The sequence below is a fragment of the Hoplias malabaricus genome, chromosome 10 (genome assembly GCF_029633855.1).
Source record: "Hoplias malabaricus isolate fHopMal1 chromosome 10, fHopMal1.hap1, whole genome shotgun sequence".
NCBI classification, from domain to species: Eukaryota; Metazoa; Chordata; class Actinopteri; order Characiformes; family Erythrinidae; genus Hoplias; species Hoplias malabaricus.
In genome coordinates this window covers 28,234,147-28,253,373 of record NC_089809.1, presented here as the reverse complement: position 1 = coordinate 28,253,373, position 19,227 = coordinate 28,234,147, and the positions used below count along the sequence as shown (strand labels likewise).

At 38.8% G+C, this 19,227-nt stretch overlaps 1 protein-coding gene across 2 annotated transcripts in view; it reads left to right on the top strand.

The window, feature by feature from the left end:
* Positions 1-12,557, top strand: part of map7d1a (MAP7 domain containing 1a) — a 34,298-nt gene extending 21,741 nt beyond the window's left edge. For both annotated transcript variants that reach the window (XM_066683763.1, XM_066683762.1), the window contains 12 exons: positions 496-618; positions 1,694-1,836; positions 1,957-2,087; positions 2,187-2,410; positions 3,057-3,333; positions 5,122-5,302; positions 6,330-6,434; positions 7,100-7,150; positions 7,237-7,309; positions 8,573-8,642; positions 9,240-9,472; positions 12,018-12,557. In XM_066683763.1, the coding sequence (XP_066539860.1) occupies positions 496-618; positions 1,694-1,836; positions 1,957-2,087; positions 2,187-2,410; positions 3,057-3,333; positions 5,122-5,302; positions 6,330-6,434; positions 7,100-7,150; positions 7,237-7,309; positions 8,573-8,642; positions 9,240-9,472; positions 12,018-12,028 (1,622 nt within the window). In that variant the 3' untranslated portion in view covers positions 12,029-12,557. The remainder of the gene's footprint in view (positions 1-495; positions 619-1,693; positions 1,837-1,956; positions 2,088-2,186; positions 2,411-3,056; positions 3,334-5,121; positions 5,303-6,329; positions 6,435-7,099; positions 7,151-7,236; positions 7,310-8,572; positions 8,643-9,239; positions 9,473-12,017) is intronic.
* The last annotated feature ends 6,670 nt before the right edge of the window (positions 12,558-19,227 follow it).

The following is a 19,227-nucleotide window of genomic DNA, read 5'->3' as shown; positions in this document are numbered from 1 at the left end:
CTGCTCTCATATTAGGGGTAGTTTTTTAGGCAAACAGCAGTTTTTATCCCTGAATATGTAAAGCTATTTATTCTCTTTATAAGTAGGCCAGTCTATCTAGTGCATGCACTTGAGCAAAAATTAGAACTACTTTGCGTGAGGTAAAAGAGAATGTGTGTCTTAAGGTTTGGGTGATATCACATTTTATTGTACCTCCATTTTGTTTCATAGCATTACTGTGGTATAAGTTAATTCCACTGGGGGTGGTGTGGGATTGGTGTCATATGAATCTGTTTTGTTCTATTAGTTCTACACTGGAAAAAAGTTTGATTTTGTATATCACCTCATTGTGTGTAGTATGTAGTATTTAGAAAAGGGAAAAAAACTTTTCTAAGTTCTTAAGATGAAGAAATATAAATTGATGAAAAGCTGCAAATGACAAAAAGGAAAACAGAAAAGTGGCACTCGTTGCATTTAACCTCTCTTCTGTGAATGTTAACATTTTGCTTCTTGCAGCTCGTAAGTTGGAGCTGAGTCCATGGGAGAGTAGCATTGTGGACCGACTGATGACACCCACCTTGTCCTTCCTAGCACGGAGTCGCAGTGCTGCCAGTGTCATCAGCAACGGCAAAGACTCTCGTGAGTAACAGATTTATTTTACATGAAGACAACAATGTTTTTGAAAAAGATATTTTGGCAGTGTTTGTAGTCGTTCAAACCAGAAATTTATCATGAAAGAAGAAATAACTAAAATCTAGGATCTGTCTAAAAAGATATCCCTAATGGACAGAACTGAATGCATCGTCTGACAAACATTTATACTTTAAAAAACAATGTAAATAAAATTTACAGGATGTTTCATAGCACTTGTGTCCAACATGCTAGGTTTCTCTTGCAGAGAAAAATTGAAAACCATGAAAAGAAATATTGCTTTATTCCTGTTCGATATGATGCTAATATTGACATATATTTTTGTTTCTGATTACTTAAGGCGGAACTAACTCTAAATTTGGGAGACCGCTAGCTGCATGAAAGTAAACACAGACTGAAACTGCTACAAAACTAAATAACTCGAGTTACAGTTGAGATGCTGTTGTAATTCAAACAGTGAATAAAAACATATAATTTCACATTAAAAGATATAGAGCTTCTGAACATAAACAAACGACAGAACAATTTTTCCCCATGAAAGTGTTTCTTAAAGACACATCATAGATGCTGCCGTTAAGATTAATAAACTTCAAATTAAGATTAAGAAATTGAAAAATTATGAAATATAAAATTTAACCTTGAAGAAAATATGATTTTGAAATGTTGTTTAACTACTGTGATTCAAAGTGGCCTGCTTATTAGTTTAAATTTTGTGCTCTTGTCTCAGTCTGTCTGTCTTTAATACTTAAAACATGATGCATAACCCAAGGGATACATTGACATAAAAGTGAACATGTAAATTTGTTATGGTGCCATATATGAAAGAGGCATAGATCAGAAATTGTCAGATTGAGTTTGTCTTATGCTGTTTACCCAGCAAATCTGTCACGTACAAAAAACAAAAACTGATTTTTGCAACTATTAACTGCAGAGTAAATGTAGCCTACAGCAAATGCGCATACAATAACTAATGCAAAGTGCTTTATATGACTCATAGTGCAGAAATGAGAATTAATTACAAAGATTAAATCTGCTAATGTGTAAGTGTATACCTCCTCTTCAGAGTCACCGTTGTGTCCTCGGTCAGCCTCAGCAAGTCCACTCACAGTGTGTTCCCATCGACCCCATCGATGCTCCGAGCGCTGGAGGGCCACAACCAGCACCCCTGACATCACCCAGCGCCAACGCAGACGAGACTCCACTCCTGTATGTCTCTTACATAAACACTACTTCATCTGTCACTCAGTCATATCCACCACAAGTTGCTGTTTGGTACAATGTTTAAACATACCTGATTTCAGAATTATTTTTTTTGATTATTGACAGATGGATAAGAGAAAGAAAGAGAAGAAAGACAAGGAGCGAGAGAATGAAAAGGAAAAGAGTGCCATCACCAAAGAGAAGGTGTTGAAAAAGAGGCAGTCTTTGCCATCAATGAAATCTAGAACGGAATCCAGGTAACCACAACCTAACCAGCATTAAATTAAATGATTTACTGAATTTTCAACAAGTCATTATAAATGGACTTATTGTACAGAGTCTTCTCTTCTTTCTAGTCCCAGTCCCAGTCCCTTGTCCAGACGGGCTGCCTCTCCCATCAGTCCCAAAGGCAGGGCCTCCTCCCCCAGACCTCCATCAGCCCAGGCTAGTCCTAGCACCCCAAAAGCTCGACCCAAGAGGGCAAGGACGCCTGCCCGTTTAGAGACACGCATCCACTCACCTTCTGCTATAGAGAGAGCACAAAACAGCCAGAGATCAGCCTTGCCTGACAACACTAAAGGTGCGTGTGATCCTCAAACCAGGTCTGAGGCTTTTTATATAAGATTTTCCTACATTCTCAGAGTCTTTAATTAGTTTTGTGACTGTGATGAATGTTTTGTCTGGTTTACCATCTATATATTTTTGCTATCTTTATATGGTTGTTTTAGTTTGCAGTTTAGAAGTTTAGTCACACAGACATAGGAAAGAATTGTGAATAAATTCTGTATGTGTTTGTGTTTGCCACATACACAGTAACAACAGTGAGAGCAGATTGTGTGGCTGGTAATTAGGCCTAAAAGGGAACACAGCTTGTTAATGCAATGGCAGTGTGTCTGTTCCAGCTCCACTAATTACTGAATTACTGCTCACTATCAGTGTGCTGTTTACTAATTTAAAACAAGCTCACATTTCAGCACCAGAAAGCTGCTTCAGGAACTCCGCTTACTCTTAATTGTTGAAGGAGTTCATTCATGCAAGTATTTTATGCAAATAACAAAGCCTGTGTTTATATTTAGAGAATGATTGGCCATTTTGCCCTCTTCATCAGCATTCTAAAATAACGTACTCCCCACAGAGTACAAACTGATTTTAGGAATGTGTTTATTTGTGTGTTCCCCCCCAAGTCAAATAAAATAATTATTTCTACATGTTAATCTGTCCTACAGCCTCATCTCTTACCCGATCGGTTGTTGTGTCGACTGCCCCAGATACCCCCCACTCCACAAGTTCAGCAGTCACAACTATCAGCACCTCTTCTGTTCCTGAGAAAACAACCACTTCCAGCATTCAGTTATCTTCTCAAACTCCCTCGCCTGCTAAGCCCATGGCTGGAACCAACAACCCAGAGGAGGCCGCTCGCATTTTGGCCGAAAAGCGACGACAGGCCAGGGAGCAGAGAGAACGGGAGGAACAGGAACGGAAAGAGCAGGAAGAAAAAGAGAGGTTAGTATCTCAGAGTATATCAATGAGAGAATCAAGACACATTTAACCTTTCAATGGGTGTGTGATAATCTTATCACTATAAGATTAAGCTCAGCAGCATGTTTTCTGAGCTTATTGTTGTTGTGAATACTTGAAGACTACTCAAATGTATGTTTCATTAAAAAGAGATTAGATAGATGTGGATCCAGAGTGCTGCGGCTTTGAAAGCTTTAGCTCTATTATTGTGAGATTCAATCCTGGAATCTGCAGGGATCACAAGGGATGACTGGGAATCAGAGAGAGGAGATAGATTGTACTATATTTAATTGCATTTTTAACACGAAAATCAATAATTTTATTTGATTAAATTCCACTAATCACATTATGTATTGAGGAAACTACTTTGGAGTATAGGAAATAATGTATAATGCAATATCAGAAATATTTTGGAACCTCTGGATCGTTTATATGTAAATAGAAATAGCAGTTATTTCTAGGGTTTCAGTTGAAATATAATAATTATTCATTCATTCAACTTCTGTAACTGCTTCCCATGTTGTGGGGCACCCAGAGGAATACAGACTCAGGATAAATTTATTACAGATGTGGGTTTTGAACCCATAAACCCAGAATCTTGAAAGTGTGAGACACCTTAGCATCAGCTAATCATGCTTTTCTTCTAGAGTACCATAAATACACCATTAAACATTAAAGATTTTATACTTTATATTGTATTTGGTCATAATGCCCACTCCTACAAAAAACAAAGGAAGAATGATTTGATGTCGAAACTTCCCAATCAGATGTGATTTATAGCAATAGCACCACTAACATATGGAAACAATTTTATTTTGAAGCAGAGGTTTGGCATCTTGTGCAACCACAACTGAAATAACCAACATGCTCATACACAGAAACATGAGAGGTTTATATGTCAAATATAAGCTCTGCTGTATAAGAGAATAAGTTGTCCTTCATCTTTATGCATATAATGCAATAGCTTGTGGTAAGGAATTGTTGGCATTTAAAGTAACCAGCTCTATTCTTTGTGACAGTCTTCCTTGCTTTATGAGCATGGAAGGTCTTTGGCTGGAATTTAATGAGGGTTGTGGCCCTGCCTCACTGGTGACTCTGGGACATGTTATTTTAGCCAGAGCAGTTGACTCGCCAAAGTCTCAATTTCACAACTTACACCATACAGTGAATCTGTGATGAGAAGAGAAACAGTGAAGTTCCACTTAACAAGTTAACTAAACTAGTAATATCTGCTATTTGTGAATCAACTATGAGCAAAATAGTTTAGTGGTCCATGACTAGTGGTCGTTTTAACTAGCATATGGGTGTGCAAACCAGCTTCCCTCCTTGTGAGATAATCCATCCATCCATCCATTATCTGTAACTGCTTATCCAGTTCAGGGTCGCGGTGGGTCCAGAGCCTACCTGGAATCATTGGACGCAAGGCAGGAATAGACCCTGGAGGGGGCGCCAGTCCTTCACAGGGCAACACACACACTCACACATTCACTCACACCTACGGTCACTTTTGAGTCGCCAATCAACGTGTGATATTGGACTGTGGGAGGAAACCGGAGCACCCAGAGGAAACCCACGTGGACACGGGGAGAACACACCAAACTCCTCATAGACAGTCACCCTAAGTGAGAATCGAACCCACAACCTCCAGGACCCGGGAGCTGTGTTACTGCGACACTACCTGCTGCGCCACCGTGCCACCCCTTGTAATATAATAATGAAGAAAGCCATTTATTGTACAACCCTATGTTCTGACTTGAGAAACGTGTGTCACAGGCTGGAGCGGGAGGAGCGGTTAACACGGGAGGCAGAGGAGAGGAAACGCAGGGAGGAGGAGGCCCAGCTAATGGCAGAGCAGCAGAAGCTAAAGGACGAAGCCCAACGTCTCCAGCAGGAGAAGGAGGCGCAGGAGAGAGCAAAGGCAGAGCAAGAGGAGAACGAGCGCCTCCAGAGACAGGTGCTACTCATCAAAAATGCTGTTAGACTTAAATATGGCTCCTGAAAACAATTATGTTACCCTTATGGGAACTATGTTTTGGAGGAAAAATTGAGGTGGACAAAAATATGCCAACACCAAGTGTAGCTGGCAGTTCAGATTGTTCGCATACATTACTGGCTTCTGTCTCACAACATGTGCACACATTTTCATCTCTAGCAGCTGGTTACAAAGAAACCTGAAAGAAAATGGCAGTACAGAGTCTGTGTTTCTATCCTGGGTTTTGGCAAATATATTTGATGTGTTAATATTGAATTATTAAATGTTAAGTCACAAAAATGACTTCAACAATCACTAAACAGGTGGCTAAAATCTTAGCTTCCTTTCTGTTCTGTGCTTAATTGTTTCTTGTCTGTCTGTCTGGCCCTCTTTGTCCACCACACAAGCCAAACCCCAGCTCAAACATTACACAGATGAAAAAAATCATACTGGCCATTGTTTATGCTGACTGTTCACATTTCCACTGTACAGCTGTGCTGTCTGAGTACCAGGGGGACAGCACATGAAAAAAAGACATTCTTTTGGCCTTTACAGCTCTTGTATAACTGCTTAGTTGGAGCTGTATTAAAAAATTAAGACTGTATTTGTAACACTGTCACCACCTTGTGTTCATTACATCAAACAGCATAATATCTCTTCTGTCAGTTCACATTACTTAAAATTTTGTTGCTGAAAATGGATATTTGACTGGATACCTAGGTTTACTCTATGAAAGTACACAGAATAAAAACAATATACCAATTTTTTTCTCTTCATTTAATTTTTCAAAAACAAAATGCACATATTTTAATTGAGAATGAGTGCTGTTTAATTACCACCTTCATATGAATGTATATCAGTGCACGGATGCATTATTATATCCCTAAAATGGCTTGCTGTTCTGTGTAGAATGAATTAGACACAGAAGAAGGTTTACATCATATTTGAGGCTGATCACATTGTTCAGCTGTAGCCTAGCATTTCCAACTATTCTGCCTGTGTGTTGCAGAAGGAGGAGGCTGAGGCGAAGGCCCGGGAGGAGGCAGAGCGGCAGCGTTTGGAGAGAGAGAAGCACTTCCAGAAGGAGGAGCAGGAGAGGCTGGAGAGGAAGAAGGTAGGAGGGGAAATCCACTCATGCATTCACCAAAGTGCCCCCTTGCCTTTCGTCTGACGTTGCCATTTTTCTTTCAGACCTTAACCACAAGCAGATGTTTTATACAATTCTATGTAAACATGGTGCTTTACCGGCGTGATACATTTATTCATTTCCTCTTGACTGGGTTGCACATGTCCTAGTGCAACTTTGCAAATATAGCTCTTGAAGGTCAGTTAATTGCTGGGTGTTTTTAGGAGAACCATAACTGACTCTAGTGTGCCACCCACAGAGGCTCTCACTCACTTTCCATCTCTGAGTATAATGTGTATTTACAAGAGACAGATTCTCTTCCTAACAATGCTGCCTCCAGTGCTGTTAATCTACTTGCACGCTATGTTGTGACACAAGTTCCTTTTTATCAGAAACACTTGATTCTGCTTTGTCACAACAGCCCTAAGTCCTTATTGGGGTTTTATTGTTTCCTCACATGGTTCCAGTCTGGACCTGTCCATTGTACTTAGTTTATTCCTGAACCACACATGCTGCTGGTCTATTACAATGCCTTGGTTATGATTTACCTCTTTGCACGACTGCACTGTTAGATTATGCTTATTATGACACAATAAAATGCTAGTTGTTGTAATAATAAAAGTAATATGTTTTTTTTTTCCTGCCCCAACCAGCGCCTGGAGGAGATCATGAAAAGGACACGCAAAACAGACACAGGAGAAAAGGTATGGTTCGGATTTAGAGCGGCCTCTGCACAGGATGCACATGAAGTCCAAATTCAATTCTATTTCCACTTACTTTCTTTCCACAGAAGGATACAAAATCACCTCCTCCTTCTCACGTCAATGGTGGAAGTTCCAAACCTGAATACGAGAGCATTAAAGGTAAAAGATTAAAAAGTTGGTTTGATTTGGTTTCATTTTTTCCCATTACCAATAAGAAATCTCTTTTCCTGCAATAAAAAGATAATGTAACTGTCTGGTTGAATATTACCTTAATTTTTAATGTTGCATAAAACATTAAGTCTAGAATTGACTGAATGTTTGTTACAGCAAAAGTCACTGCTGCTTCTGACTCACTGATTTTTTCCCTCCTCCTTTCTGTCTGTTAGCAGTCTAGTGTATAAAAAGACTTTTTCCCTTGTTGTTATGTAGATGATGTGAACACGAGCTGTTATTCTGAGAGAATCAAACTTGTGTGCTTTCCAAACTACCTAGTCTCACAAAGTACTTCCTTTTTAGTGGCGAGGGACATGGTGTGCTCAATATGGCTCAGTGTCAGTTATGATTCTGGATTTTGGCCTATTTAGTCAACTTGATACTTTAAAGATCTTGCTGTGGCCTGATCCCCCAGAGGACAGATGGAGGCCATGCCCCACCTCCCTGTTGAGGTAATGAGCCAGCGAAGAAGCAAATTTGATGTGAGGCAGAGCACAGCCAGCGGCAAAACTGTAGTGAGCCCTCTCTGTCCAGCCTTTAGAGGCTCGGGCCACACTCATATTACACAGACAAGCTCACAACCGTGTTTCTCAATTCTATTTAGATAAATCCCTCTCCACTGAAGTTTTCTCTGGGGTAATTTGTTAAACACGCTACCAACACAACATTTAGTTTGGATGTTTTGAGAGCTTTATAGGGAAAACAGGTTAAAAAAATAATTGATCTAATCCACAATGCCATTTGACATAAAAACAATGTCAGTGATTCTTATGAAAGAATAGCCAAATCAGTAGGCAAGATTGGCTTTGGTAAAAGACCAGGGCACTCGTGTGGTGGTACACGTCTAGTTTGATTTGTATGAGTCTGATTCTAAAAATCAAGCAATTGGAAAGGTGTTTCCAAACAAAGCCAATGTCCAGGTGGAAATGGAGGATAAAATGTTTGTCTTCTTCAGTAATTTTGTTTGAGTCTTTCTCCTCCAAAAGCAGTAAGAAGCCTGTATTCATTACTCAATCCAGAGTTTTTAACCAGTTGTAATTACAGTTGTGTAGTAAGATCTGTCATCAAATGGCAAATACAAAGAATGCTTTCAGAATCTCATAAATGAATCCACATGGTGGATGTTTATTTTGACAAGCATTTAATCAACTGGAAAAGGAACAGAATTAGTGCTAATTTTAAATGTGTAATTATATTTTTCTCTCACAGCATCAATTGAAAGCCATCCAAGCACAGAGCTGAGGCAGAATAATCAAATGCAAAGTGGCAACAAAGACAGGTATTTAAAATGCTTTAAGTCATGGAATGTGTATGATTTTCCCACTGAATACCTTATACACACACATTTTTATATGTTTATATGTAAACTTTGTTTACTGATGCAGACAAGTTGTTTTTTAATATGAGATATTCAGTGTCTAGCAGATACACTGGACTGAGTTTACTTTAAGTGTGCACTGTGTAACAGTACTATCTAGGAAAATGTAAGTATCAGATCCAGACTCTGTATCAGATACTCAGTATCAAGACTCGAATCAGGATCGGGGAAAAAAAAAACGTGATCACTAATTTAGACATACAGTTAGATAATGCAGCATGTTCCTTTTTGTGTTAAATATAAACATGAATACTTTGACATTATATGTTGTTATGGTTTTCATAATGTCGTCTCATCACCATTTTTTTTGGCATATGAAGATATGAGTTTTTTGGTCATATTACCCAGCCCCAATATGAAAGTTACTAAAACTAAAAAAATAGTAAAAACTAAACATAATAAATGACTAAACTGAATATAAACTGAAAGTACATCTGGCTTTGTGTGTATCGAAGAACTACGTGTTCAGGTTTTACAACTCTTTTTGATCCTGTCTAGTTCTTCGTTCCTTGTGATGAATGGCGTCCAGCCCTCCAAGCATGAAAATGGCCTGTCTTTGGGGGGCGAGGCATCCCACTTTGAAGAAATCATCCAGCTGTCCAATCATAGCAGTACCAGCAGTGTGCATGAGAAGTCAGAGACGGACATCCCTGATGAACCTATTGTGGCCTTCGATAGTGGGAACTCCTTTCTGAAAAAGGCAGGCCCTATCAAACCTCAGCATGTTGCAGGTGAGAAAGGGCATGTCAACATTCCACTGTAGCACAGCATTAAATAAGGAATATACAGCAGATCGACTAAATGAGGACAGGAACAAAAGTCAGGAACAAAAGAACAAAATGGATAATTTGATGCTGAGAGATTTGACCTACTTTTGGCTTTAGAGCAGTTTGATTGAGAGATTGCACAGAAAACTATTTTGTGTAACGACCTTTTTTTATTGGGAGATTTTTCCAAAAGGATTGACTCTCTCAGAGTGATGTGTTGGGTGTAGGCAGTGTGGGCTGAAGACTTCCTTTGGCTCCCTCAAAAGTAAAACTTGTCCAGATGTGCAAACAAAAGATGTAAAAGATGACTCATCAGGGTATATTTTTTCTCCTGTCTGTCCTTGTAAATGAGTATCAACTTTCAACCACTTTTTCTTCATACATTTTTTCTCCTTTTGAAATTGCCTCCTGCAGTTTGTGCCAATGGAAATTCTTAATCTTATATATTTTACTCATCAAATCTATTTACAGTATAATTTTATGCTCAAATACATTCAGGAGCCTTTGGTATTACAATGAATAATGCAACCATGCTCAATTTACTGATAATTATGTCACTTAAAATATTCTCTTTCCATGTGGTGTTATTCTGTCCACTCCCTGTATATTTCTGTGGATGCTGTACTTTTTATTTATTGTTTTCACAGGTTTCAGTCAGGGAAGAATTTGAAGCTTGCTGAGAAGCACACAGTAGTTTAGATGAATGCCATTAGAAGAACAGTGTCAACGTTTAATCACCTGCCTTTGACTTAACTTGGTTCCGCTGAGTTCATCATTGACTGCTCATCTTAAAGTTTACCATTGTGTATCATCATCACTCTCCCTATAGAACATGTGAATACCTTTCAGGCTAAGTAAACACTGCCAATTCTTAGGGGAAACACAATTTTTAGTTTGACTTCTCATTTTTGGGTCTGGGTTTGCAGGGTGACACAGAATAATTGTATTCCACAACACCACAGATCTGAAGTCTTGTTGGGCAGTTTCCTTGCTTGTATCTCAGCTTCTTACCAGAGGGTTGAGGGCCATCTCTGGTGTGGATGTCATGGTGGGTGTATGTGTGGTTTTTAATGCACAGAGGCGCTGGGCCTGGCAGACGCTTTCTTTGGACGTGCTGCCATGTGTCTCGCTGGTAGTCGAGCAGTCAAGGCTAGAAACAGGATCCTGTCATTGGTATGCCCCCTCTGCCCCCTCTCTCTGGCATGGTCAGCATTACTACTGGCCAGCCTTTTCCCCCAACAGGAAAGATCTCCACCTGCTACCCTGCAGACAGGTCTGCACCATAAATTACCCTCAAAGCAAACATAGAGAGGTCACTTCACTTGCCTGCCAGCTTTCAAAGTCTGGCTTTTTCAGTCGGGCTTTTCAGCCAGTTTTCAGTTTTATGCTGTTGTTTTGTTTTATCAAAATATTGGGATTATATATTCAAATGTATTTATGACAACAAACGTGTTATATTACAAATCTATAAATGTTTGCATGGAAAAAACACGCTATATGTCAGAGTTAAGTCACTTTAAGAGCACGGTAATTTTCAACTCTGTGCATAATTTATCTAATCTCCGAAGATGAGCACAGAATCAGATGGGACCCTCTGGATTAGTTGCAAATGAGCCTGAGGTCTAATTGCAGATGTGGGCTAGAGCGATTAAAAAGATTGCTGCATTAGGCTGGTGAGCAGTGGAGCTGTGTCCTCTAGAGTTGCAGTTCTCTATCCAATACCTTTGAGTCAGAGTACCATTTATGCTCCAGAAATAATCATCCAGGCTTTTTTGTCACAAAATATTATTCAGTTCTTTTTGTAATATTTGAATGTTTAACTTAAAGCCTTTCAAACATTTGACATTTTGAGAATAAGAGAAGCTCCATTACCAAGAACCCATTCAGCGGTGAGGACCAGTTATCACAGCAGGCCACAATTTCTACAATTAGCTTTTCCTCACTAGGTTACTCAGATTCAAAGAGAATGGAAATTTTTAAGCATAAACACATGGTTTTTGATCACATTGAGGAAAAGTAAAGCAACATCAGCTTTGTGATCAGTGAATATAGAGCTAGCTCAGTCTTTACTGACTTGGACTATCTAATTTACACAGAAAGGGAAGAAGTTCTGAGCAAAATGCATGCAGATGTAGACAGTGGAAGTTATAAATAGAGTGTATGCCTGCTCACAAGACCAGTGGAAGTTTAATTAAAAAGTAAGAGATTTATGTTCCCTGGAATCTTAACCCTTGATCCTTTGTGGGTTGTTAAAAGTGCAAGTACATACTCATACAATCTTTGTGAATATATTTTTATATTTATTTTTACATTCTTCTGTATTTCTTTCTATGACTACTTTATTATTTTAATTAGTCTAGCAGCAGGGTCACAAAATCTTAGAATGTTAAACTCCTCTGAAAATCTCCAGTGTTGTCAATGAACATATATCCATTTGTCTCTGGCTTACAAAACTTCAAATGCAGTTCCTTTTCTAATAATAGTGTGGCTCTTTTTTTCTTCCGTCCAGAAGTCCTGTGAAAGTCATGGCTGTTAGACAGAGGTGAGTCTTATCTGCTTGGCTCCAGCTCACTGCCTGAGGGTCCTTATGTGATGAAGCACAGCCCAGCCAGCTCTGTGCCAACCCAATCACTGACTGCTGTTTAGATTGTACTCCGCATTGCCACGATCAGAACCTCCCCTGGACCAAAGGGTGTGATTAGAAGAAGCTTCTCTGCAGCCAAGCTTAACTAAACAAACCTTCACCTCCCACCAAGGTGCATCTATGTCACTATTTATGAAGAACCCACTCAGCAGTCTGACCTTGCACCTTATGGCAGACAGCTTCATGCGTCTTAGTAATCACCAGAGGAAAAGGTTTAAAACACATGAAACATGATTTATGGCTATCTTTCTTCTTATCATGAGTTGAAAAGAAGTGCTTTGCCTATTTTGTTTTTAATGTTTAGTTATTTAATGTGATGAGAAAATGTAACTACTGGGTACAGCTGTATGTGAATAATGTAAATTGGAGTACAGGAGGAGGTGGTTTGTGGAATAAAACTGAATGAAAGGGAGTGTCGAATGTCTTCTGTTTTTTGTGGAAGTTTATGGGATCAAAAACCACTAACTATTTTCCAGAGATTTTATTGCAGTGTTTGTGAATTCATTGGTGCGGTTAGAACAATTTAATGGGAAATTCAAGGCAGGGCTAGTTAACACACACAGATTATTGTCTCAATTCTGGCCATTTACAATAACTTATGGCCTCTGCACAATATACATTAAATATAAAGGTACATCTATTGGTATTTGGTCCTAAGCCAACTATGATATTCTATAGAAAGGAAGTAAAATTAAGCTGAAAAATTGAACTGGAAAGAGTATGTAATTTAGTGAGTGAATAAACGTTGTATCATGTTCTTATGGTAGATGGCATGCACATGAATAATAAAGACTAGGAGTGTGTTCTCGCCTCACCTGTACTGGACTAACACTATTTCTTCATATAGGGATAATGTCAGTAATAATGTTACAGGTCTAACTACCCAAACAATGCCATTATTTTATTTAGATAAAGAGGTAAGTTAGCTTCTTTGCACTCTTGTTATATGTTTTGATATTTACAAACCATAAATTCATTTTGTTACCATACATCACTAGTTAAAATAATAATAATCATTTTATTTATACAGCACATTTCATACACTGAATGCAACTCAGAGTGATGTACAATTGAATTAATTTATAGAAAATAAAAGTGGAATTTTCAAATGGCAGTAAATTTTCAAAATAAGGAGAGAATCATTATCTGTTACCGTTTATCCAGTTCAGGGTCACAGTGGGTCCAGCTCCTACATGGAATCATTGGGCGCAAGGTGGGAAAACACCCTGGAGGGCAACACACACACAGTCACATTCTTTCACGCACTCACACCTACGAACACTTTTGAGTCACCAATCCACCTACCAATGTGTGTTTTTCGACTGTGGGAGGAAACCCACACAGACACGGAGAACACACCAAACTCCTCACAGACAGTCACCCGGAGCAGGACTCAAACCCACAACCTCCAGGTCCCTGGAGATGTGTGACTGCGACACTACCTGCTGCACCGCCGTGCTGCTAAGGAGAAAATCAATGATGATTTAATAATAGGTATCAATACACAGTATGAGAATAATAAATGTAAAGGTACCCTGTGATTCCAGGTAGGCTCTGAACTGGATAAGCAGTTACAGACAATGAATGAAATTTATATATATATATATATATATATATATATAGTATCCAATGATAAAGGAATGGAGCAAGACCAACACAAAGTGTGAAGCAACAGATGAGCTACTGTTTCTGACTTTAAAATGTGAAACAAAAAGGTAGGTTTCTGGGATCCACTTGTACCAGCAGATCACACTAACACACCACCACCACGTCAGTGTCACTGCAGGGACATTTTCTTGACAAAAAGTCATTATTTTACATTTACATATATATGCATTTAAAAGAGCAACTCAAATGTAATTAGTACAGAGCAACGTTGGGAATAATAGATGAATCCCATTACAGTTCGAGGGATGTAATTAATAATTTGTTAAGGAGCACTTTTTTTTGTAACTACCTGTAAACACAGCAGGAGGAGTCTCTGGTTCCTTTAACATCTACACTCCTCTGTTGGGTCTTTCACAGGGTGGGTGTGGCACTGTAGCACAAAGCAGAAGCTGCCCACAGCTGCAGACCCAAATTCTTTAGCTCGTTTTCCTTTCCATGGTTTTTCATTTATTAGTGCACCACTGGAACCTTGTATCCTTATAGTTCTGATCATACTTGTTCGTACATGTATTAGTGCTCTATGGCAGAGTATTAAAACAACAGAATGTGCCTATTTTCCAGAACTGAGCCTGAACTTTTGTGCTTCTAGAAAGTTTGGCAAACTAGTGTTTTAAAGGATCAGTGTCTGAAAAAAAGGTGTTCTCAAATGAACGTTTAGCATAAGAAAACATTGTAGGCAGTCGGAGAATATTGAAAATATAGAGTGTCTGCTTTTAATTACTATTCTACTGTTTATGCAATACATTTATAAAAATTTGTTTAAAAGTCACAATTACATTGTGGTTACAGCCTCCAGTGTTTTACAGGGAGGCCTTATGTGTGACTAACTATGCACTGCTATTGCCCATGACTTACAAGCTTGACTGTTACGCTAAGTATACAGTGTTGAGGATTGAATAAAAACATACAATATCAAATACAGAACTGGCTTCTTCTTTTCTGCTTCAAACACAGTTATTTACTATGCATTCAACTGGTGAGAAAAGGCTTAGTCAATGTCCTCAGCACGTGTCTTGCTTTATTACACCGTTGAGTAAAATCAAATCGAGTAACTGAAGGCACGGTTTGCATAACATTTTTTAAACGTCCCTGTTTGCCATTAAATATTTTGGACCAAAGTAAAACAGCATTCATGATTCAACATGCACAGTGTGTCCTGTTTGGCAATCTCCTGCAAAAAAATTCTATTCCCAAACTGCTTCTATTTCTCATAAAGGCATCTGAGTGTCCAGAACCTCCAAGGGCCTCTGAAGCAGCCTTCTAGACCCCTACTTCCCTTGCTGTCTTACATCACAGGCACTCATGCCCTTTCTCTCTCCTCAAACCTTGTCTAATTTATCATCACCTGAAGTTCTTGAAATGAATTATAACAGGCCTACGTTCAGATAAATCTTCTCCACTGGACTGGTTGGTTTGCAGTTTCTAATGAGATGATCCATGAGTGATTGCTTCCACAGATGTCTCAGATACATCTTGGTGATATCTGAGAGTGCAGACGCATTGCAGCTTCTATGAGTGTGTGAATCCATCCAGTCCTATAGATGTATGAGAGCCTTCCCTTTTTATAACTTACTCCTTTTTACAGGCTCAGGCCTGTTAGCTGAGATCTGAGACATCTTTAAAACCTTACAACCCTGACCTCATTTGGATGCCATGTCCCAGAGGTTAATGTCTATCAATGGTGGTTAACGAGAGTCCTCCACTGAACTGCCACACAGCAGAGGGCAGCACCACCACAACAACACCAGGTCCCAGCTCAGGTTTCTCTCACGTCAGGCTTCTGTGAGTGGCTCCCAATGTTTATTTTTTCCTTTACCAACCCCATTTTGAAAAAAGACTTTTAAGTATGGGCCCTAGCTGTGTTTTAAGCATAGCATTTTCAGTGACTTAACTCAGATTCGACCTCTAAAAAAACCAAAGAATTTATTGTAGTTTATGGTCCGCTCGTGGCCACCTGTAGAAGCTGTTTCTGAGAAAGTAAATGAAGAGCTAATTTTAGGAGGTGAATGACCGTTGATGAACACCAGTGAAGAGGTGGTGCCAAGACACTGAATCAATGTACTAAGTATGAAGGGGGGCGAGGGGGAGACTAGAGTTTATGAGGCTCAGACGGATATACAGCAGGACAAAAGGTCCTGTCAATCGATCCTGTCACTCAAACAGTGCTGGAATGGTGGCGTGTTAGACACTGTGACACTCTGTGACTTCGATCCACAACTTTTCCTCTTCTCGGAGTCCTGAGAAGCTTGGTATCAAACCTAAACACTAACAATATGTACAGAATTTCTGCGGAAAACCTATCCCTAACAGTTTGAGTACAGGTCATTATAGATGGCTAATAGTTCGCGAGCATATATCCGTCCACTGGCTTAAAATGGCTGGCACACCACTGACTGTAGACCACTGCTGGTCCACCATCGGTCCACTCAGATTACTGTCCTGTACAGGATATAACTCATTTATAATCTCCTCAAACACATTATAAATTCAACAATAATAATTTAATACAAATATTACCAACCACTATGAGAGATATAATAATGAGTAGAAGCCTGATATAAAACGATTATGCTAAAAATTTTGACACTGTGCTGGATTAAAATTATTTACTAATCTTATTTATAAAGAACAACAAAAGAACCCAATGAAGGAAAATAAATAAATTGGATTGTGAATAGAAAAGTGCTAAAATGTGGCATTTTGTCTAAAATTCTGTTTAATCATCAGTGGTCCGCCCAGAAAACGCTGTGCAAAACACTAGTGGACCTCCAACTGTGCCCTCAGTGGTCTCTCTTCTCCTTGCTATCAGGGTTTACAATGTCTTAAAGTGTTAATTATGCACTATTAAAACTAAAGATTTATTATTTATGTAGCATAACACAGTTACATACCAAAGCATATGATCAAAAAAATCTTAACTCTTACTGTATAAAACAGAATAAGACCCTAATAAACACCTAATATATACTCCTTAAAATAAAATTTTACAGGAAGTCTATTTTATTACTTTCTGTTCATTAGACCTAAGTAGCATTGTATAATTTTTTTATTGGATATTCACTGAAGTCTCATATTTAAATTACCACAGCTTGTAATGTTCAAGTTTAAATAATCAAGCCAAGAGTAACTGCACTTTAAAAAGTTTTGTTTATCATTGGCAGACAATAATGGAATACATGAGGTGTTAATTAGTGACTTATCAAGCTATGAATCATGGTTCATACTTTATAAATTTCAGGATTTTTTTTTGTGACTGCTGAAGTATTATTCTTAACATGCATTTTCCATGCATATCCTAAGGGCATTTTCTTAAGTTTTGAATATCCCTAACATATGTCATGTCAAAATAAACAACCAAAGCAACCTCGGGTCTCTCTGTGATAACACACGAGAGCCAATTTGACCTAGAGCAATGTAAAAAGGGAACATTTGACCCTAAAATCTTGTGTGAAAACACAGCATGACTCATGCAAAATGTAAACAAATCCAAGAGTTAGATACAGTGAAAGGCAGATGATGTCTGTCCTGTGTATGTTAACCCCTCTTCATATCCTTGTATCTCATGGTGTGTGTCATGTACAATGTTGCAGAAATGTGGAATTGAAAAGACAGACACTGGAGCTTTTGAAAAAGTTTGATCTGGTGTTGATTGATAAAGATATTCATAAAAACTCTGATAAAGTTTAAGTTTGATGCACACATGTTTAATGACCCAGTGTTTATTACGTTACTTACTGAATTATTTTACATTCTGGATATCTATGTAGTACATTTCCTTTCCTAAAAATAAAAATAAAATTATGATCCCAAATTCACTCAAAGTTTGTGTGGTAATGTAGCCTATTAAACCATGATCCACCAGGGAATACAAGGTTATTTCTAAATACGTTTAAAAATAGTCTGTAAAGCCAGAAATCCTGCTTAAGGAGACAGGCCTTAGACCAATGTTTCATTTTCTTGAAATGCATTGAAACTGTCAGTTTTGAATCCCATGAACCTCTTTGACCTTGTGAGACTGTCAAACCTTGCTGAAAGGTCTGTGTTTGCATTCTTAACAAGGTATAAGCAAATGCAGCAGTCCCCAGACAGCTGCAGACAAAAGTGCATTGCAAGTGTCAGCACCATCAAACTGCCCCCACCCCCTAAAATCACACTCTCACTCACACTCACTCTTATCTTCCAAACAACAGGCTCTCTTCCCACAGCTGTTATCTGATGGCGGTATATTAATGGAAAGCCGCAGAATGGCTGGCACTCAAAATAAGCCTGCTGGACATTGTTGTTGACTTTCTGTCTATGCTGGGCTCTTTCCAATCAGGAATGTGTTCTAGCTCTCTTGGTAAAAGCCATCAAACCTTGACTCTACAGGCTTGTGCTTCTAGTGGCTTCTTTTATTTCCAACAGTTCCTGTAGCACAAACAGTCACAGTTTGTAGAAGGTGATGAAAATTTAGCAGCAGATGAATTATCAGTTGAGCTTGAAGAAGCATTTCATTTGGACTTTGTGGGGCTTTTTGAAATAGTGCCTTGTCGGTTAATGTGGTGTAGGCTTTAGACATTGATCGATAGCTAGATTTATTGCTCCAAAATCAATGCAGATCTTGTGTGTTTAGCCTTGTGCTTGAAAAAGAGTGTGTGTTTCCCCAGATGAGCCCAGTAAAAGGCCACTTCCAATGACATTGGACTTGCATTCTTACTTGCTTATGTCATTCTACATCTTCATGTGTGCAGATGGTATGCTGACAATAACAGTGAAATATAACCTTTCTTCCGGTGGTCAAAAGGAGTCATACAAACTACTGAAGATTAGCAGAAGTAAGTAGTAACTAGTTACAGATGCTCAAGTACATGTACTTTAGTGCATACAGATGTACTTTCCTGACTATTTTCAAAAGGCAATAATTCTAAAGTTTATTAGTGAGAACTGACTTTTGTAGTTCTGCTCAGGCTTTGGGAATGTTCTTGTACTTTTGCATGAGTCATTACTGTACCCAAATAACAAAACTTCTACTTGAGTTTGGAAATAAGTTACCCCTTGGGCCACACCAAACAAACAACACTTGGCAGTCTGTGGTGTCCATAGTCCTCTATCCATGGAGCTTTTGAATAACATCTAGATGAAAGCTAAGCCGGCTTTTCATAATAATTCTTTTCAGAAAATATTAAGTATATATGAATAAGCCATCTCCAGAGAAAAGGAAAGAAGAGGGAATGATGCTAAGGAGAAAGAAAGCAAGCAAGGATTAGGGGGAGGAAATTAAAGTAGAGGCAGCTGAGGATAGGAGCGTGAGGGGGTTTTCTCATCTCACATCATGGTTTCCCATATGAATTCGGGCTGCACGTCTTCGGCATGTGCCACATGTCTCGGATACAATCTGAGACACAGCTTTCATTTACTGCATGTGTTT